General features: G+C 39.1%; 1 protein-coding gene across 5 annotated transcripts in view; it reads left to right on the top strand.

The window, feature by feature from the left end:
* acsl3a (acyl-CoA synthetase long chain family member 3a) overlaps positions 1 to 23113 on the top strand; it is a 106242-nt gene that overhangs the window by 3157 nt on the left and 79972 nt on the right. For 2 of the 5 annotated variants that reach the window (XM_041214048.1, XM_041214042.1), the window contains exons 2-3: positions 10800 to 11229; positions 20171 to 20224. In XM_041214048.1, coding sequence (XP_041069982.1) covers positions 10891 to 11229; positions 20171 to 20224 — 393 coding nt within the window. In that variant the 5' untranslated portion in view covers positions 10800 to 10890. Of the gene's footprint in view, positions 1 to 10799; positions 11230 to 20170; positions 20225 to 23113 lie in introns of those variants that run through there. The other 3 variants (XM_041214057.1, XM_041214076.1, XM_041214086.1) reach the window with 3 other exon arrangements.

Genomic DNA, 23113 nt, shown 5'->3' with positions numbered 1-23113 from the left:
CTGTAAAGCCCCCTAAGAATCTTATATGTTTCAATAAGGTTGCCTCATTCTTCTAAACTCCAATGAGTACAGGCCCAACCTACTCGACCTCTCCTTATAAGAAAAGCCCTCCATATCTGGGATCAACCTGGTGAACCTTCTCTGGACTGTCTTCAATGCCAGTATATCTTTCCTTAGATAAGAGGACCAAAACTATTTGCAGTCTTCTAGGTATAGTCTAAGTAGTGCCTTGTATAGATTTAGCAAGACTTCCCTATTTTTATACTCCATTCCCTTTGAAATAAAGGCCAACATTCCATTTGCCTGCCCTGTTACCTGCTGAATTTATTTGCTAGTTTTTTGGGATTCATGCACAAGGACTTCCAAATCCCTCTGTGCTGTAGTTTTCTGCAGTCTTTCTCCATTTAAATAATATTCAGTTCCTCTGTTCTTCCTGCCAAAGTGCATAACCTTACAAATTCCCGCATTATATTCCATCTGCCAAGTTTTTGCTCACTCATTTAACATGTGTATATCCCTCTATAAACTCTTTGTGTCATCCTTACCACTTGCCTTCCCATCTATTTTGTGTCATCTGCAAACTTGGCATTAGTATGTTCATTTACCTCATTTCAGTCATTAATATATGTTGTAAATGATTGTGGCCCCAGCACTGATACCTGGGCACTCCACTACTTACATAATAAAAACAAAAAAACTGTGGATGCTGGAAATCCAAAACAAAAACAAAAACAGAATTACCTGGAAAAACTCAGCAGGTCTGACAGCATCGGCGGAGAAGAAAAGAGTTGACGTTTCGAGTCCTCATGACCCTTCGACAGAACTTGAGTTCGAGTCCAAGAAAGAGTTGAAATATAAGCTGGTTTAAGGTGTGTGTGTGGGGGGGGAGAGAGAGAGAGAGAGAGAGGTGAAGTGGGGGTGTGGTTGTAGGGACAAACAAGCAACGTTTGCCATCCTGAAGATGCTGCCATATCCCAACTCTCTGTCTTCTGTTAGTTAGCCAATCCTCTATCCATGCTAATATGCTACCCCCAACTCCATGGGCTATTATCTTATTAAGTAGCCTTATGTGCAGTACCTTATCGAACGCCTTTTGGAAATCCAAATATATTACATCTACTGGTTCCCCTTTATCTATCCTGCTTGTTATCTCCTCAAAGAATTCTAAGATTGTCAGTTGTGATTTTCCCTTCATGAGCCATGTTGACTCTGCTTGGTTATATTATGCTTTTTTAAATGCTCTGCTATTATATCATTTATAATAGACACTAACATTTTCCCAGTGATGGATGCCAAGCTAACTGGCCTATAGTTACCTGCTTTTTGTCTCCCTCTCTTTTTGAATAAGGGCGTTATTGGCAGTTTTCCAATCTTCTGGGGCTTTTCCAGAATCTAAGGATTCTTGGAAGATTACTACCAGTGCATTCACTTTCTGTGTAGCTACTTCCTTTAATATCCTATGATGCAACCCATCAGGTCCAGGGGATTTATTGGCCTTTAGCCCCAATAGTTTCCCTAGTACTTCTTCTCTAGTGATAGTTATTGTATTTATTTCCTCCCCATTTTTTTCCCCTTGATTATTTAGTAATAGTGAAATGCTGTTAGTGTCTTAGGGAAAGGTCTCATTAAAATGCAGATTTTGGTGGGTTGCTAATTTAAGGGATATAATGAGGCTGCACAAGTGACAAATATCTGTACCAATCAAGTGAGCTACAGAGAAGTGAATACTTTTTCTTCAAAGATATCTCATTTGTATAATTTATTCCAGTGCATGAATTGGAATTCATTTACTGTCATAGTCTCAGGTCCCAGAACTTGAGACTTTAAACCATCCTCTCCCCTTAAGATGATGTAAAAGATCCCATGGTACTATTTGGAAAAGAGTAGGGAGGCTCTATCAGTGTTGTTGCTAATATTGATCCTCAAACAACCTTTTCGCCTGCAAAAAAAACTTGGTTATTTATCTCATTGCTATGGAATCCTGATATTTGCAAACATGCTTCTGCACCTCCATACATTATAACAGTTGAATGCACTTCAGAAATTACTTCATTGGCTGTGACATGCTTTAGAACATCCTGAGGATATGACTTTCATTTATTGAATAATGATCAATTAATTGGTCTGATCATGTGGTTTAAAGGTAACAAAAATATATCAATCCAAATACCTGGCACCCAATGAGTTCACTTGCTTTGTTAGATAACCAATTCATGAAATTATATAAAATTTTTAATACTTGTTAGTTAAATAATATGGCTTGGTTGATGTCCTTTTGTGCTGTTTATGCCTTTGTTTTGTTGTATTTAATATTCCTGCATGATGTAATTCTAAAAATTTGGGAACTAGCAGGCTATTGTAAATAGAAAAATGTACTACCTATTGTGCATATTTGCACTTGTTCTTATCATGAGACAACCTATTCAACCTCCTGTAACTAATTATTGTGCAACCAAAAAGAAGTTTGGGTGACGTTATTCTGATTCTCTAACTTTAAATAGTTAGCACTCCCATTGATCTGAGTTAACAGGAACATTACCTGTTCTTATTTGTTCATTGGTAATAAGTGAGCAGTGGCAAATCATTCAACTAAAGAAATTGAATATTCAGATTGTATATGCTACTATCAAGGACCAAATAAACATTGTGTCACTGTTGTTCTGTTTGGAACCAGGACTTAACATCAGTATCTGACACCAATTCCATTACCAAGAATGCGAGTTATACTTGCATTGTGCTTAAGTATGGTTAGCTGCTAAAATGGAAGCTTCTGTAGGGAAGCTGCTGGCAAGGCAGTCAATACAGTTCTGTCGAAGGGTCATGAGGACTCGAAACGTCAACTCTTTTCTTCTCCGCCGATGCTGCCAGATCTGCTGAGTTTTTCCAGGTAATTCTGTTTTTGTTTTGGATTTCCAGCATCCGCAGTTTTTTTGTTTTTAGTCAATACACCCTACTGGAAAATCAGTTGGGATATGGGACTTTCACATTAAGACTTTTATCTATCTATTCAAGCCATCCTCTTGATATTACACTCCATTCATTGTGGACGTCCTTGCTTTTTGATGAAATTGGAGTACTATTTGTACCACTTCAAATCGGCAATTGTCTGTGTTTTAGGTTAAACCAGAAATAAGCAGAATCTTATCATTTGCCATTTAGAGTGGGGAGGGTAATATTGAACTTTGAGATTCAGTAAAGTGTGTTTAAGCACTACAATTAGAATATGGTAAGAAGTTCTTATCAACATCACTGGCTAATATGAAAGTTCTGTTGGCAGAAGAGCAAAATAAAGTTAAGTTGACCATTAAAGCTTGCCCATCTAGTTCTGTAATTTGGTAAACCTAGCATTTAACTGCCTTTTAGTTCCCTTAATGTCTTTAACTTTGCCACCTTAACTACCAGATTATTCCAAATTCTTCTTATAGAGATTACTGCTCAGAAAGAAGTCATTCGGCTAAGCATACCTTTGTTGGTGTTAACCCTTTAAAAGCTAACTACTCTAACTTTTCCTTTCCCTTCTAAAAATGTTTATTTCAAGCTTTTTCAGTCATTTAAATTTGCCATTTTTTCCTACTGGGCTGATTTACCATGACATAATATTCAGGCTTGCTTACCTTTTACTACTTTATGCATCTTAATGATACATGAGGTTCCCTTTACATTATGTAACATGTCCCCATTGTTCATCCCTCTTGAACTTGTGACCATTCTTGTTGACTTGCTCAACACTTTCTCCATTGCACTAATTTTCGCTGTAAAGTCTGGTGACCAAAATTGTGCACTGTATTAGGAGTGTGGTTTGATCACTATAATAAAACATCATTATGTAGGCATGACCTTCACTGTTCTGGCTACAGATTTGTTTCTTGAATTGTTTTCTCCCCCCACAATGTTTTGTAGGAAGTTGTTTTTCCACATTTCCTTGTTAGTACAAGTAACAAGTCTACATGTCTGCCAGTGCTTGCATGTTCATTTCACAGTTTGTCCCTACAAATTCTACTCCTGTCACTGTAATTCTGTGTTGCTTATTTTTCTACTGCTATGCAATATTACACATTGTTGGTATTAGATTTCATTTGCCACTTATCTGCGTAATTACATACTGATCTAAATACTCCCACAACATGTTAACTTCATCAGAGATAAGAACAAAAAAACTGCGGATGCTGGAAATCCAAAACAAAAACAGAATTACCTGGAAAAACTCAGCAGGTCTGGCAGCATCTCCGCCGATGCTGCCAGACCTGCTGAGTTTTTCCAGGTAATTCTGTTTTGGTTATGTTAACTTCATCCTCTATTACTATGGTTCCCCACTTTAGTGTTGTTTACAATGTCATAACTGGCTTTGATATCCAGTTTAATAGTGAAGATAAGGAAAGAAAGATTTGCAGTGATATAGATGCCACAGATATCTCAAAAGGTTTACAGCTAATGAATTACTTTTTGAAGTGTAGTCACTGTTGTGATTTAGGAAATGTGGCAGCTAATATAACCGCAGCAAACTTCCAAAACAACAATATGATAGTGACCAGATAATCTGTTTTTAGTGACAGTATTGAGAGATAAATATTGGCCAGGACACCAGGGATAACCCCCTGCTCTTCTTCAAAATAGTGTCATAGGATCTTTTACATCCACCTGAGTAATCTGATGGGATCTCAGTTTAACATTTCATCCGAAAGATAGCACCTCCGGGCAGTGCAGCACTTCCTCAGTATTGCACTGGAATGTCAGCCTTGATGTTTGTGCTCAAGCTTTGGAGTGGGATTTGAACCTGGAAACTTGCGACTCAGGGTCAAGATTGATACCAGCTGAGCCACAGCTGAAACTCTAGAAGCAAGCACTAACTTCTGTAACACCCCACACAATATTTCCATCAAATCTAATACTACACCTCTCGCTAATATTCTTGTTACGTATTTTTACCCATTTTTGACCTTTGATTCCAATTTTTTAGATAGGTCAGTATTATGTTCACATTTTCACATTTTAATTATGGAAAATTCAACTCGCAGCAATCTCAAAGAAGTCAAGAAGGTACCCGCAGTATTTGGTAAGGAAATAGAGCATACTTTAGTGATGAATTACAAGAATTAAGGAAACATCTTAAATTGTGACCACAATGTGATTGATTTTGGGAGGGCTGAGTGTTTTAAATTTAAGTTAGGCAAACTGAAAGGAGGAGAGATTAATTGATGGCAGTAAACTGGCTGAACCACTGATAGGTAAACCTACAAACAGTCTAAAGTATTCATTGAATTATTTGGTATGGTACAAAAATACATATCTTTTAAAAGGTAAACACTCTACTTGTGTAAGTTAAGCAGCCATGGTCAACAAATGACATCAGATACAATGTCAAGCTGAAAGGAAGACTTGCATAAATGCAAGAATAAGTGGAAATTCAGGGACTAGGAGAGCTATAAAAAGCAGCAAAAATTGACACAAAGGAAGTAATAAAAAGAGGCACATAAAGGAATATGTAAAAGAAATTGAAGAATGACGATGATGATTGTCCTTAGAGTTTGAAGAAGAATTGAGGAATGTTAAAGCATAAACCAAAGTTTTGGTAAATATATGAAGAGAGAGATAATGGAGAATGTAGACCCATTAAATAAGGATAGATGCAGGCAATGCTACAATATGAAATTGGAAAACTTTGCTAAATGAGTATATGTAAGCATTTTCAACAAAAACGACTTCCATTTATATAACCCCTTTAACGTAGTGAAACATCACGAGGCACTTCACAAGAGCCTTATTCAAACAAAATTTGACAGTGAAGGACAAGTACAAAATACCAACAGTGCTTGGCAATCTGAAAATAAATCAAGGGGAGGAACTTGGTGAGTTTAATAGAAGTTTTTTTTTAAAAAGGGCAATGGAGCAACTAATGGAACTTAAGATAGATGAATCTGCAGAACCTGATGGATTCTAGCCCAGAGTATTAAAATGAATGGCTGAGGAAATTTCATTTAAGTTATTTTGTAATTTTCCAAAGATTCTAACATTCAAGCAATGTGTCTTTGGATTGGGACATTGCATTATTTAATTGCAGGGGTGGGGCTGGGGGTGGAGGGAGGTGGAAGCAGGTAACTACAGACCTCTCAGTTTAACATCGAGTGAGAAAATTACTATGATCCATCACCAGAGACAGAATTACTGAGCACTTGTACAAGTGTCAGTATGGATTTGTGAAGGTCATGTCTAATATAGTTAATTTTTTTGAGGAGGTCACTGGCATGGTGGATTAGGGGGTTACCTTTGCATGTTGCCTATATGAACTTCTCGAGGACATTTGAAAAGGTTCTGCACAACACATTATCAGCAAAAATCAAAGCACGCAGAATTGGAGGTAACTTTGTGACATGGGTGGGAGGTCTGAAATGAAGAGAAGGGATAAAAGGGAACATTCTCTGATTTGATATGGCAAGTGGTGTTCCCCAGGGATTTGTACTGTGGCCTAATTTTCTTCATGTATTTCATTGACTTAGATGAGGAATAAAGAGTATTTAAATTTGCAGGTGACTGTGGATTAAGAGGCACAATTAAGTTGTGTGAGTGTGAGAAAGAGATTACAGAAGGATATAAACAGTAAGCAGGCAAAGCTATGGCATACAATGTGGGGAAGTGTGAGGTCATCCATTCTGGATTTGAGAAAGCCAAATCTGAATATCTTTAATGATGAGAAACCTGGAGCTAGGGAAGAACAAAGGGTTTTATGTGCCCATGTACACTCCTCCTTGAGGTGATTTGGAGGCAATGAGTTTTTTATTCATTCACGGGATGCGGACTTCTCTGGCTGGGCCAGCATTTATCGTCTATCCCTAGTTGCCCTTGAGAAGGTGGTGGTGAGCTGCTTTCTTGAACCGCTGCAGTCCACGTGGTGTAGGTACACTCAATGCTGTTAGGGAGGGAGTTCCAGGATTTTGACCCAGCGCCAGTGAAGGAACAACGATATATTTCCAAATCAGGTTGATGAGTGACTTGGAGGGGAACTTCCAGGTGGTGAAGTTCCCATCTATCTGCTGCCCTTCTAGATGGTAATGGTTGTGGGTTTGGAAGGTGCTGTCTAAGGAGCCTTGGTTAAGCCTTGCAGTGCATCTTGTAGACGGTACACACTGCTGCGGTCGGTGGTGGAGGGAGTGAATGTTTTTGAATGTGGTGCCAATCAAGTGGGCTGCTTTGTCCTGAATGGTGTCAAGTTTCTTGAGTGTTGTTGGAGTTGCACTCATCCAGGCAAGTGGGGAGTATTCCATCACACTCCTGACTTGTGGCTTGTAGACTGTGGACAGGCTTTGGAGAGTCAGGAGGTTAGTTATTCATTGAAAGATTCCTAGCCACAGTATTTATATGGCTAGTCCAGTGCAGTTTCTTGTCAATGGTAACGCCCCCAGGATGTTGATACTGGGGGATTCAGTGATGGTAATGCCATTGAATGTCATGGGGCAATGGTTAGATTCTCTCTTATTGGAGATGGTCATTGTCTGGCACTTGTGTGGTGCAAATGTTACTTGCCACTTGTCAGCCCAGGCCTGGATATTGTCCAGGTCTTGCTGCATTTGGACATGGACTGCTTCAGTATCTGAGGAGTCATGAACATTGTACAATCATCAGCGAATATCCCCATTTCTGACCTTCTGATGGAAGGAGGGTCATTGATGAAGCAACTGAAGATGGTTGGGCCGAGGGCACTATCCTGAGGAACTCCTGCAGTGATGTCCTGGAGCTGAGAGATGACTGACCTCCGCAACCACAACCATTTTTCATTGTGCTAGGTATGACTCCAACAGTGGAGAGGTTCCCCCCTGACTCCCATTGATCCCAGTTTTGCTAGGGCTCTCTGATGCCACACTCGGTCAAATGCAGCCTTGATGGCAAGAGCAGTCATTCTCACCTCACCTCAGGAGTTCATATCTTTTGTCCATGTTTGAACCAATGCTGTAATGAGGTCAGGAACTGAGTGGCTCTGGTGGAACCCAAACTGGGCTTCAGTGAGAAGATTATTCCTCAGCAAGTGCGGCTTGATAGCACTGTTGATGACCCCTTCCGTTACTTTACTGGTGATTTGAGAATAGACTGATGGGGTGGTAATTAGCTGGGTTGGATTTGTCCTTTTTATGTACAGGACATAACTGGGCAATTTACCACATAGCTGGGTAGATGCCAGTGTTGTAGCTGAACTGTAATAGCTTGACTAGGGGCGCAGCAAGTTCTGGAGCACAAGACTTCAGTACTGTTGCCGGAATATTGTCATTGCCATAGGGTTTGCAGTATCCAGCGCATTCAGCCATTTCTTGATAGCTCATGGAGTGGAGTGAATTGAATTGGCTGAAGATTGGCATCTGTGATGCTGGGGACCTCCGGAGGAGGCTGAGACTTATAATTCCCTCAGCACTTCTGGCTGAAGATTGTTGTAAATGCTTCAGCCTTATCTTTTGCACTGATGTGCTGGGCTCCCTCATCATTGAGGATGGGGACATTTGTGGAGCCACTTCCTCCAGTGAGTTGTTTAATTGTCCACCACCATTCACAACTGGATGTGGCAGGACTGCAGAGCTTAGACCTGATCTGTTGGTTGTGGGATCGCTTAGCTCTGTCTATCACTTTTTGTTTATGCTTTTGTTTGGCATGCAAGTGTTATGGCTTCACCAGATTGACATCTCATTATTAGGTATACCTGGCGCTGCTCCTGGCATGCCCTGCTGTACCCTTCATTGAACAAGGTTGATTGCCTGGCTAGATGGTAATGGTAGAATGGGGGATATGCCAGGCCATGAGGTTACAGATTGTGTTCGAGTACAATTCTGCTGCTACTCATGGCCCACAGTGCCTCATGGATGCCCAGTCTTGAGTTGCTAGATCTGTTCGAAATCTATCCCATTTAGCACGGTGGTAGTGCCACACAACACGAAGAAGGGTATTCTCAATGTGAAGCCGGGACTTCGTCTTCACAATGACTGTATGCGCGGTGATCACTCCTACCAATACTGTCATGGACATATGCATCTGCTGCAGTCAGGTTGGTGAGGATGAGGTTAAGTATGTTTTTCCCTTTTATTGGCTCCCTCACCACCTGCCACAGATTCAGTCTAGCAGCTATGTCCTTTAGGACTTGGCTAGTTCGGTCAGTAGTGGTGCTACCAAACCACTCTAGGTGATGAACATTGGAGTCTTCCACCCAGAGTGCATTCTGCACCCTTGCCACACTCAGTGCTTCCTCTAAGTGGTGCTCAACAAGGAGGAGCACTGAATAATCAGCTGAGGATGGGCGGTATCTGGTAATCAGGAGGTTTCCTTGCCCATATTTGACCTGATGCCATAAGACTTCATGGCGTCTAGAGTCAATGTTGAGGACCCACAAGGCAACTCCCTCCCGACTGTATTCCACTGTGCTGCCACCTCTTCTGGGTCTGTCCTGCCGGTGGGACAGGACATACCCAAGGATGGTGATGGTGATGTCTGGGATATTTTCTGTACGGTATGTGAGGAAGTGATGCCTCAGTTGTACAAAGCCTTGGGCAAACCCAGTTCAATTTTTGTACCAAACCTTTGCAAGGTATATTTGCCTTGATTCAGCAGAAAGGTTAAATTAATAGACAGTTGTATAAACATGGCTTGTATTCCCTTGAGTTTAGAAGGTTGCAGCATTTCCTAATTAAGGTGTTAATATGATAATGGGATTTTATAGAGTATATACAGAGAAACAATTTCCTCTGGTAGAGGAAATCCAAAATGAGGACATAATAAACTTGGAGGTACGCCATTCAAGTGCACGTATAAACATGCAAAAGATGGTGGAAGTATTGGATAAATTTCCAAGACTAAGATTGATAGGTACTCTTAGATATACTTATTTAACAAGTATGGTGCAAAAATGGGTAAATGGAGTTGAGGTACCGATCTGCCATGATATATCTGTATGATGGACCAGGCTCAAAGGGCATGAATGATTTACTTGAGTTCCTTTGTTTCCAAAATCAGACAGCAGGGTCCTACATTTAAAATCAATGCAGCAAATTTGAAACTTATGATGACCCCACTAATTTGGCCAAAAGTGTACATGTTTTACCATTTTGGAAACTATAAAATCTAATTTCTCAGCTGTGCCTCAGCCATGTACTGCTGAAATGGTATATTTCCATGTTTAATCACTTCCAGACTCCACTATTACATTGCTATCCTCTAACCTCCCATCTTCCGCTGTCCTTGAACTTGAGCCAAAACTCTGCTTATGATATGTTAACTTGTTCAAAATCCCACTGTCAGATTATCTGTGTTGGTTGACCTATACTGTGTCTCGATCTGCAAGCACCGCCAATTTAAAGTTCCCTTCTCTGCGTTCAAATCATTTTCTTGGCTTGATCTTCTAAACTTCCAAAACCTCCTGCATCTTTGGCTTCTTGCTTCTCCAAAAATCTCCTCACCCCACCATTGGGGTCTGGACCTTCAGCCATCTAGCCCCTATGTTTAGGAATTCACTCCCTGACCCTCTGCTTCACTGAGTTTTCTCTAGCCCTTTACGATCGTCCTCTAAAACCAATTTCTTTGGTCAAGCTTTTGGTGTCCTAAAAGCTCCTCCTTTAGCTCAGTATCAATTTTTTGTCTGACTGTATATCTGTGAACCATCCTGGGTTGTCTTCCTATGTTAAAAACACTATACAATTGGAAATTATTATTGGTATAGCCTTGTATTTAAGAGAACGTGAAAATATGCGTTTTCACATAAGATTTTGGATTAATACAGTTAATTGGTAATTTGACGAGTATCTCTAAGCTCTTTAATTTTCCACCTTCAGATACGAAACTGGAATGGTGTTAGTTCAATAGCCTCACAGGCTTACAGACATTCTGGACTTCTGATTGCAAGCTTCAAGGCCTCCAAGCAAAATGAAATTGAAGAAAGGCGTTAACCCTCTCTTTTCATTAGTTTTACAATGTATGATCATGGTGTGCAATCTCTTATTTATTCTGCCATTGCAGCTCTTTGGGGGTTCACGGCGTAGACCTAACGTGAGAGCAAAATCAGTTGGTAACCATCCTGCTGGCCCATACAGATGCGTGGAAAGTTTGGATCGTCTATTAGCAAGTCTGTACCCTGGTGCTGACACTCTGGATAAAATTTTTCAGTATGCCACTGATGGCTTTAGACATAAGAACTGCTTGGGAACACGTGAAATTCTTAGCGAGGAAGATGAAATTCAACCAAGTGGAAGGGTCTTCAAAAAGGTAATTGATGTAACTTTTCTTTAGATTTTTTTTACGCTTTTGGTATTGTGTGTCAGCTGGTATCTTTTCCAAGACAATTGGTGATTTGCATATCTATATTCAACTCTTGGTTAATTAATCAATCATGATTTTGTGTTTGTATATGTGCAAAACACAATGTTGGAAGTTATTTAATAGATTCTGACCTGAAAAGTGCAACTAATATGCAGCAATTGGCAGTTGGCTTTATGTAAAATAACGGTATGTAATTTATGCAAACCATTTTTGTATTTGAGAGTAATTCAGCCCAGTTAAATCCCCAAATAAGTAATCCCTTTGTATTACTCTTACCAGATAAATCCCCTTAGGGAATTTCTTTTAAAACATTTGCAGGAACTACGAGAATATATTCACTAAATAAAATTTAGACAGTGAAAATGTAAACTGGTTTATAGTAAGAATTTTTCACACAAAATCAAGGCAGCAATTTTGTTGTAAGCTTCCACATATTTTTCACAAGGAATACCAAAGATAAAGTTTTTAATTTGAGAGCTAATATCTATCTCTTCTAAGAAACTTTTGATCAGTTCTGAATCAATTTTTTGCCTTGTTTGGAAAGAAAAATCTTTCTACTAAGCTCATATGCTGCCTGCTCTGGCAGTGTTCTTTTTCAATAAAAAAAAATTAATGTCTGTGCATCTCATTTACACCAAGTTTAAAGTTCTACAGCTTCTCTAGGAAACTAAATAAACAACCTATCTTTCTTTAGCTCGAACTTCATACCTGTTCTGCAATTTTCATGAAAGACTTTGGTTCAGTTTTATTCCTCATTGGAAGCAGAAACAACAGATACCTAGAAACCAAATACTAATATTACTAAGCCACTTATACGGCCATTTACTCTTGGTTTGTAAACAATAGCGCTTCAGTACTCTTGAGCATGGTACACAAAGAAGAACTTCATAAGGACCACACACATGAGAAGGAATAAAACGTGGCCATCTTACAGGAGCTCAGTGTTCTGTAACAGCAATTTTCCTACTGATTATCATTGTCTTGTAAATCGATGTAAACATTAAACTGCTTTCTAACTTTTGTGTGTATATGGGATAAAGAGGAACGGGTAGTATTAGTATCAGTTTACAACTTCATTCATTCTGATACAAGACATGTTAATGTCGACACTAGAGATTCATTTGAACTTAATGTGAACAATGACTTGGAGCTCAGGATTTTATCTTTTGAAACAGTTATTAAGTGCAAGTTCTGTAAGTCATTATTTTAATTATTGAGGACACTAAGTTGATGTGTTTGAGGCTAGAGAAGATGGAGAGGTCCACGAATAAACAGACTTGGATATGAGAGCAATGTTCAGGTCTAGGATGGATTTGGAAAATACATATAAAGTACAAAAGAGGAAGTCAAACTTTTTGAAGGCAATTTGGCGGCAACACCCTTAACCATTTTGGTTTTCGCTTTCCCTCTGGTTTAACAGTTTGAATACAAAAGAATATCAAACCTGCATTGATCAGACTGTGCAATACCAGACTGCAATGAAGATGTTACTTGCCCCTTGGGGAAAGGAAGATGGATAGGATTTAGTATTTAAACTCCTGATTCCTGTCAAATATCTTGGCATTTTCAATCCCATGTTGTGGCCACTGTGAAAATAGACACTCCAGATTCTTATGGAGGCAAAGATGATTTGTTTTTGTTCTGCATAACTTACTGAGGCAAGCGTATGTATAGCGATAGTTTGTATTGTTCCCTATACATGAACCTTTCCTTCCCTCCTTGTTTCTGCTCATCACTTTTGAAGACATTGATCTAACTCCACTTGAAGGTATTCATGTTGGAACATGTTTTATTGAACTCTGGTATCTCATCCAAGTGTGATCCTAGATATTGAGTGCCAGCAGGTAATTTAACTGTGAAAGGTAGCACAATTGAGCAATCCTACCCTGAGTCAATCTGTGTAGTTCCCTGTAGGGATGACATGATAGTGATCAAACGCTGAAAGCACAGCTGTTTTTTCCCATCTGTAACCGAGAATTACTGAAACCAATTGTAGTGTCCCCCACTTTTATTTTGTTTGAGAATCATTAAATCTGGGATCAAACTGAGGTGTTTTTGATCTGTATGATTTGGTGCTTTGACCCACAGAATTTGTTGGGATTGAGGGACAGCTGAACAACTGTTATGTGCCTTTTTCCCCCAGCAAACATGGATCAGTGCCTTTATCCACTAAATCGTAGAAGAACATTCACTTAAAAAATAAGTTCTGTGATTTTGTGGGCTTTGCTTTGTGAAATGCTTTTGTGTTTGGTGGAGTTTGCCCCTGTAGGCTGACAATTGGTTAACTACTTATTTTTACCATATTTTTTTTTGGAACATTTAAGGAACCAAGTTAACACTTTTTGATCCATTCAGTGCAAGGCATCTGGAGTAAGGGGAAGGTCCCATGTTTGAGATCAGGGCATGTAAACCAACATAACCTAAATCCTCTGTCTATTCATGCATGCATTTTAGCTGATGGCTCAGGCCCAGCCAATTGCTTCAATCTTCTCTTTTCTCTCTCTTGCATATTTTAAGTTATTTTCTCCTGTTTGCTTCCCTTCTTGCTGTCTAGTCATGCCACCTATTTTGTACTCTCCACCTAGATACATTGTCTCTCCCATCCCAACCCCAATTCACCAATTCTTCTGCTTTCTTTCTTCAGTCTCTCACAACTACTCTTTGTGCATTTCTTGGCTTTCTCCAAAGAGTCTATTAAGGCATCCATTGCTGCTTCCTTATAAACTGCAACTACCTCTATGAACCCTTCCAACTCACAGCGCCGATTGGCTAATCTCTCAAACTTCATTGACTCATTCATCTGATCCACCACTGGATCCTTGGACTGTACCAGCAGACCTGTAATCATAGCCCCTTTCTGCATTATGCTCTGGCATGTCCATCACTCCTGAGCAAGGCATTTGCCAACCATGATCTTATTGTAGATGATTGCTTTTTATCTAAATGGTGAGAAATTGTAGAACTCTGAGATGCAGAGGGATCTAGATATCCTACTGCATGTATTGCAAAAGGCTAGTATGTAGGTGCAGCTAGTAATTAGGAAAGCTAATCAAATGTAATCATTTATTGTGAGAAGAATTGAATTTAGAAGTAGGGAGGTTAGGCTTCAGTTATACAGGGCATTGGTGAGACCACATCTGGAGTACTGTGTACAGTATTGGTCTCCTTATTTAAGGAAGGATGTAAATGTGTTGGAAGCAGTTCAGAGGAGGTTTACTAAACTAATACCTGGGTTGGGTGGGTTATCTTATAAAGAAAGTTGACAGGCTAGACTTGTATCTGCTGGAGTTTAGAAGAGTAAGAGGCGACTTGATTGAAACCTTTGAGATCCTGAGGAGTCTTGACAGAGTGGATGTTGGAGGATGTTTCCTCTTATGGGAGAATCTAGTACTAGGAGCCACTGCTTAGGAATAAGGGGTCGCCCATTTAGGATAGAGACAAGGAGAATTTTTTTCTGAGGATTGAGAATCTTTGGAACTCTCTTCCTCAAAAGGTGGTGAAAGCAGGGCCTTTGAAATTTTAAGACAGAGTTAGATTCTTGATAAGCAAGGATGTGAAAAGTTATTGGGGGTAGGCGGGAGCGTGAAGTTGAGGTCACAATTGAATCAGCCATGATCTTATTGAATGGCGGAGTAGGCTCAAAGGGCTGAGTGGCCTACTCCTGCTTCTAATTCGCATGTTCGTATGTATGTCTGTATGATTGAGTTTACACCCTGGCTTTGAATGAAACTTGACTTGCACCATTCCCTCTTACTGAAGCCTCCTGCCAGATCCTAATTTTTACCACCTGCCCTGCGTAAATTGCCATGGTGATGTCATTATCACCAAATCACACCTTGACTTCCTACTCCTCTACCAATGTCTCTTCCTTTGAACATCTCACCTTATTCTATCCTCCTTACCTTTCCTTTAAAATCATCATTGTCATAACCCTCCAGTCCCACCCCAAGTTTCTTACTGTTATCCTTGTCCTTTTCCTCTCCCAGCCTTTGGTCAGAGCCATCATCAATTATTTCAGTCTTTATCTCAGCTCCCCTTAGCCATCTCTCTTCTGTATTCATCAACCTCCTGTCATCTCTTAATCTCTTCCTCCATTTAACTCTCCTACCCATAATCACAGGCTCACCCTCGACCTTGCCATTTCCTTTGGCTTCTCTGTTCCCATTGTCTCCTATTAAAGACATGGGCCATCTCAGTACACTTAGCATTTGCTGCTGAAATCAGTGCATTGTAACCTGCAGACTAGACCTCTTCAGTGCTTCCCTAGTCAGCCTCCGTTCTCTGTGAACTTCAACAAATCCAGACTTTGTCTGTATTCTACCTTGCACCAAGTCCCATTCACCCTTCACCCCTCTCCTTGCTGATCAATCAGGAGTTCCAGTGCCTCAATTTCTTAAATTTAAAATTCTCATCCTTACATTTTAATCCCTTCTTTGCTTTCCTTCTCTTTCTCTCCCTATCTGTGAAATCTCCTCCAGCCCTACAGCTGACCCATTCCTTTCCACCAACTTCTCCATTCCCATGACTCTGACCTCTTATGCATCACATTCTTCTTTTGCCCTATTTTCGGTGGCCATTACCTGCAGCCTCCTGAGCCCTAGACTCTGGAATTCATTCCTTAAATCCCTCCATCTCCCGCTATTTATCCTTAAAACACAAACCTCTTTGATCAAGTTTTTTGATCACATATACTAATATGCCTTTCTTTAACTTGTCTTTTTGTCTGCTGATGCCTCTTTTTGACATTTGCTACCTTTAAAGTTGCCAAATAAATGTAAGGTATTACTGATGGATTAGTGCTGTTGGCATTTGGGCTTTCATCATGCTTATTTTCACACACTGAACAAAGATAGCCACTGGAACTTTTTCATTTTGAGTTGATCAGCTGATTTTGCCAATATATATTAATTTTCCATCTCACTCCGTTCACCTAGAGACTTTTGTTAAATGTTTCAGTAGTGCCAAATTATCTCTGACTTGGGTCTACGTCCAGCTCAAGAACTTCGTCAATTCTAGGTCACGCAATGACCAAGCAAGTTTTGTGTTGGTGATTAGTACTTACTCACTTGGGGCAACGGAGTTGTTAATGATAACAGTTCCAGTGAATCACTTTTAAAGGTGCAGGAATATTAGAATTTCCTGCAAGCTTTGAATGAAAAATGATCAAGCCTTTGAGCTGGCATGAGAATAGGCTTTCTTGTCCTTGTGCAACCACCTTGAATTTGTTGCTGCAATGATGCCCTAAGCGTGCCTTCTTGCTCAAGGAAGATTGAGTGTATATTCTGTCTTTGCTGTGAGAATATGTTGATAGTTACTCTGGTGTCAGATGTTTAATCCTGTTTTCATAAAACGCTGCCTTGCTTACCCATGCCAATTGTCCCCACCCCTGAAAACCTGCAGAGGCACATTGGGATAATTTGTTGTCTGGACATGTTACTTTGTATGAATGATCTCATAACAAGAGCTACAATTTACAAGCTGTATAAACATGAATTGTAAGTGGTTTAGTTGGCAGTTTGGTTCTGGTATAATAGAAAAGTTCTGTTTTCTGTGAAATACCTCAATGAACAAGGAAGCACAAGGTGTGAAATAGTTATTGTATAAAAACAATTTTGCTATTACAACATTGACCTTGATGAAGAGAGTATGGAACTTTACCATTTAAAATGACAAGAGGAGGCCATCTATGCCATCACATCTGTTAAAGCAACAAAAATAATTCCACTGTCCTGTTGTCTCACCTCATTACCCTCTAACTTAGTCTGATTCAAGATAGTTCTTCCATTTTTGTGTGAACCTGGAGACTGAATCCTAGTGAACTGTTCAACTGGAAGCATCACAGTCAAGTCGACCAATTTCTGTGTCCATATTGGTTTTCTTTGCACCTGTTTCGTTTTGCAGCCTGGGCTGCAATGACGCCAACTGTAGCATCCACATGCCCTGGCTGCATACCAGCGCATGCCCAAGAACAAAACATCTACATCGTTAAAATCAGTAGCACAACATGTGGAACATTTTTCACACTAAGTCTTTGGTAGAAGACAAAACTATTTATTTCTATTTTTATAGAAATTTTGGTCTGAAAAGCTTCTTGAGTTCTAGAGTATTCTATTGTCTAAGGAAATTCCATTCGAACAAAGGCCATTCAAAGAAAAGTGGCATAACAAATATTTTAAAAGCCATGATCTTTTACTGTCAGAATATTTGTGCTTTGGAAGAATTTGGGTTTGCTAGATCAGAGTCTGGAACCTACACTGGTTTTATAATTATCTGAGCTCCAAAAGGACCACTTCCTCAACTATAATATGGATTACTCTTTGTATAAAGAACAAAGAAAAAGGAAGATTTACTAGTCCTTATTCTTGAATTGTGAACCTCATGTAACATGCTCTTGTTTCCTGGACCTGGGTTCTGGATTTATCTTGATAATCCTGTCTCTGATTTTATAAAATTAATGTAATACACCAGGGCCATGCGGCCTAGTGAATTTATTTTCTCTTCATTTCCATGCTCGTATTAGACACTTTTCAATGATCCAGTACAATTCTTTTGAAATTGAACCTCAAGTTGGGTCAAACTGTTGGGTACTCATAAGCAAAAAAAAAAGTGTAATTGTTATGATCTGCGTGAGGAAGTTGTGAACCAAAATAAACAAATTTACTGAAAGACCCCCAAGTAAAGAAATTACCAACAAGATTTTACTTTTTGTAACTTCAACACGAATCAGAATCAATGTAAATTAAACATTAATTAACAGCCAAATTACAGTCGGTATGAACTATAAATTACACATGGGAATATCAGATACAATTAAAAAAATCATAATTACAAGGATTTGCATCATTCTCTGCACAAATGTGGCACCAGGTGCAATGTCTGTCTTTCCAACTCTGACTCCGGTATATAGGATCTCTCACTTCTCTCACTCGGCGGATTTGGCCCTCGGGCTGCTTGCACCAGCAGCCTTATTCCATCTGAGGTCCCCAGATACGGTTGACACTGACAAGGCACATGTTGATGAACACTCTGTCACTCACGCACGTTATTCCTGATGGTGTAGCTTTCCAGAGTTCCTTATCGGTTAACCTACCAGTACCCAATTCATGATCCGTGCCTCTTATACAAACTTAGCTCTTTCACATGCCTGAGCTATTTGCACTGCTTTCAGGATTCAGTCCCTTTCTAGCTTGCTCAAACATCAATTCCCTAAGAGCTTCTGGAATTCTATTTTTCTTCTTACTGCCAAACAGAAAATTGACCTTTTTTGTCAAGAGCTTTACTCCTCACACAAATTCAGTGTTTATTTTTCCATCCCTGTCTGCTTTCTCTTTATGTCTGCATCTGTGTGTTAATCGCCTTCTGCCTCCATGCTCCCCTTTGTGTCTTGCAGCTCTTCTTTGTATCTGCTTGTGACATGGCTTAGTTATTTTATTGTAACCTCCTTCCTGTTGGTAGTGCTTCCGGGTCAGTGGTTACAAGTTCACATGGACTGGTATTTATTATCCAAAAAAATTACAGTTGATCCTTTTACAATTGATGCAAACTTTTAAAAAGCCCTCTTTATTCTTAAGAATAATTACAGACTCCCCAAGCATTTTTAAATAATTTTCCTTACTATTACTGCTTCTGAGTCAAAGGCCAACACATCATCCTTTTTCCCATGGCTTTCTGAGTTCAAAGAGGTGTAGGAGGGGATGGCAAATAGGGACCTGAAAGAAGGGATAAAAGAACATTTTGTTCTTAAGTGATAATTTGACCACTTTGGTTCCCTACCATGTGTAATCTGCTGCCTGCAAAATGAATCCACTGCCACAGAGGGTGGCTTTTGGTATTATGGAAGAAATTATTTCATTTTATTTTTAAATTGGTGCTCTATTTTCTCAAGGTGTTGTAGACCTTAAATTATGTTAACTTGCCTTCAACATTTTAAATATATTTTTTTGTTACAGTTTTGTCTTAAATTAGTAACCTTGACAATATTTCTTATACAAAAATAATTCAGTTAATCCAAATGGTACAATTTAATCATAAGTAGCTCTGGCCAAAGTTATGACCCAAAAAAACATTGAGTTACTGAGAAAATTAAATGGAAGAATTTTGGGGGGGTGCATTATTTTCTGTTTTACTACGTTTGCCCTCTTCATCTTACTGCAGTGAGCAGGATTTCTCTGCATAAGGATGGGAGCTGACTTATTCCAGAGCATGCTCGCTGGTGCTTTGTAATCATTTGCTACAAAGTGTGAGAAAGTGGTTGGTATAATTCTTCCAAAGTCTCTAACTCCATGCTACATGGGAGAATGTAGAATTCAGTCACCAAAAGCATTTTTTTTAGCAATTTGTCACTGATTCCACTGATACTTTAACATGTTGCAACCCAAAACAATTTAATATTCATTTACCACTATCAATCTATCTTAATATTACGCAATTATTCTGGACAGAGGGTCACGATTAAAAAGGTAATTTTTTAAAAATGAATATTTTTCCCCCAAAGAAAAAATAGCCAAGCCTGGAACATGAAAAATGACCTTCAAGGACAAATGCAAAGTTGACAAAATACATATGATGCTAAATTTTGTTTTCCCATGTGCATTTCCACAGTGTTAGTTTGGTACAATTGCTGCCAAGTGCCTGAATATGGCTATTATATAGGATTCATCTTAAGAGGGAGAGGTAGTCCCAGTTCTGATATCACATTGAGACAAAATGCATTACACAGTGGGCAAACATCAATTAATAAAGTTTAGTGTTATTAGTTCAAGAGTATATTTAGATATTTTGAAATGAGACAGTACAGTTTAGTAGAAGAAAGTAAAAATAAATTTCCTGTCCTGCAGGACAGGTACTTCTTTCTTTTACCACTGTTTTCTGACCCTTCACATTATAGAGTTCTTCAGATGAGACAGCAAAGGAAGAAGACAAGCTCATAGTGGCAGAGAAAGTAAGTTCTATCCAAAACAAACCATTAGAATATTCTAGGTTTTTCTTAAACTAGGTTAAGTAGTAATCTCAGGTAATCTGTACAGCACAGTGCAGGTGTAAGTACAGCATGAGGAATAAATTTGTTCCATAATATATTTGCTTGCTTAATTTAGTCAGATGTCACGCATGAGTCCTGATTTCTGCACTCTCTGCTTGAAGTGTTATATTTGAACATAATTTCCTCCAGAACTAGTTTAACACTATTTAGATATGCAGCTTATCTCTTTAGATTTGTCACTAACTCCTTATGAGATTGTAGGCTTATCAATAATAGAGCCATGCTTGCTTTCAGTACTCCATGTGACATGTCAGAGAAGATCTTTGCCAATATTGATTGTAAGGGCTATAAGTAAAAACCGTGAGTTAAGTACAATATTCATTATCTTACCATTTTTCATGTGACCTTTTTTAAAAAATCCTTTTAATTTTCTCCACTGTTGCCCTAAAGGCAAAGGTTAGTACTGAGTCCTCTTTACTCATGGGTTAAATTGTATTGTAGTCATGAGTGATATGTAAATTCTTTCTAAGTTTAGTTAAGCCAATTGCGGTTGCTGAGGTTTAAACATTTGTTTTAGTGTCTCTACTGATAACCCTGGTGAAAATTATCCCATATTTTTTTCTTCTTTAGCTGATTAATGGGTGCATATTTGTCAGTGATACTATCCTTTTCCAGAATGCGTGCTTTTGAGGTACCCCCAGATCTGAAATTGATGGGAAATCTTATGAATTGATGAGAAGTCCTATTATTACTCTATTTATTTTGCTGAAAAGCCCTTCAAAAAGTTGCATCTTATTGAGTAAGGTGGAATTGGGTTTTAATGGCTTACCAACTTCATAATTATTGTTAAACACAGTCATTTGCTTTGAAAAACACTTATATTTGTAGAATATCAAATTTCTCCATAATAGAAATATTTTTTTAAAGTTTGTTTGTTTTAGCTTCTGTCTTAGTCCAATCATAATCATTTATTTTGCTATCTGACTTTAAATTGAGAGTGAAGAATATTAAGTGTTTTTAACTTCCTGGTTTGCTTTGCATGGATATTTCAATGTGATTGCCTGCTTACCTGCTTTTTGACATTACTGCTGCTGCATGCCATGACATCCCCTTGACTTGGTGCCAGATCTAAACACAGAGATAAAAACAAAAAACTGCGGATGCTGGAAATCCAAAACAAAAACAGAATTACCTGGAAAAACTCAGCAGGTCTAGCAGCATCGGCGGAGAAGAAAAGAGTTGACGTTTCGAGTCCTCATGACCCTTCGACAGAACTGCTGAGTTTTTCCAGGTAATTCTGTTTTTGTTGTGCCAGATCTAAACACACATTTGGAAAAAGGGAAGCTGCGTCACTGAGAGCACTAGGTCTTTGTGGGTAGTTTTCTTCAAGGTTAGTGGCTAGCGCCATTGATTACGTTGCTGCTGACTGCAAAATCTTGGTCAATCATGAAACAGGAAAGGAAGTGTCCTTGTCAGTGCAATTAGATCTAAAATATACAGTGGTTGGTACTTTTGTGTTCCTACTGTCAAGGACCGCACATGGAATGGTTAGGAATTGTGCTCAAGATTTCCCATACTGAGAGTCTCCATCATTCCAAGGGAGGGAAATGGCAACATAAAACTGCACATCTGCGATGAAGGAGATAACACTTAAGGAAAACTCTCCTCCCTTCCTTCTCGCTCCCAGAATCCCCAGACAAGTTGTGGCATAGTATTTTGCTCACCAACCAATAATTTATCTCTTGTAAACTTATCTATTAGCAGAACGAGGGGCCTTGGTTGGAAGGGAGCTAGCAGTAATGTACCTGCCTCTGTCTCAATTCTGTCACCCTTTGGAATAGTGTGGGGAAATTTAAGAGATCACTTTACATTACTTAAGGTTGTTTTAAAATGGATTGTTGAATTAATTTGAAAATCACCGGCTCCCCGATGATACAAACTGCATGCTGGTGCTGTATCTTGGACCAGTCCACTTTCTAATTTATTTCCAGTGGCTTAGAACTACCTAGCATAAAGTAAATGGAATGTTTTTGATAATCCCTTTTTAGTAATATAACTTCCAGATTTCCAAACATGTGAACAATGCCTTCAGTCAAGATATGAGAACTAATCTGATAAATAAGACCACACTGCAGGCTTAGCCTTACAGATACTTAAATCACATACAAACCCTTTTAAGTAATGGAGTAATGACAGCAAATCCTGCATTGCATCACAATGCTGACTCAGCTTAGGGTGAAGCAGTCTTCATAATCACATTTGGAACAAAAATGGCATTGTTATAATTTTCACTGAGCTACCAATGTTGAAATTCTGCATAGTACCATTTATTTCCAAGATTCAATATTTTCCTCTGTTAGTTTTTTGTTCCCTGTGATAAATAGGGTGGAATGATAACCGTTTTGCTTCTGTCTACCTCTTTTTTTACTGCAGTGAGTGCAGTGACGCTGGATGGCTTATATCTGATTTTTGCCAACTTCTTTTTCTCCCTCCACTGCTCAACTGAATAGGAGCTCACTGTGTAAAGGTCTGATGGCATAAACTCTCTCCAATCTCTGGTGCTGTATGTTGATATTTCAAGCCATCACAGCCATTACTTGTAGGTGGTCAACAGGACTTTAAACTAGAAAGTGTGGGGGGGGGTGGGGGGGGAGGGAAGGGTAAAACTCCATGAAGTATGACTAATGGGAAACAAAGCAGCAGGTTAGCGTGTGGGGGGTGGATTCAACTTCATGGAAAATTATGAAAAAACTGAAAAGAAAGGAGAGCCCAGGAGAGGCTATTAAACTCTCCAGAACACAAAATAGGACAGAGTGTTTGGAAAGGGCTACGAATCTAACTTCAAGCACA

The sequence above is a fragment of the Carcharodon carcharias genome, chromosome 2, assembly GCF_017639515.1.
Source record: "Carcharodon carcharias isolate sCarCar2 chromosome 2, sCarCar2.pri, whole genome shotgun sequence".
Classification (NCBI taxonomy): domain Eukaryota; kingdom Metazoa; phylum Chordata; class Chondrichthyes; order Lamniformes; family Lamnidae; genus Carcharodon; species Carcharodon carcharias.
The sequence above is the reverse complement of the archived record's forward strand: the minus strand, read 5'-3'. Positions and strand labels throughout refer to the sequence as shown.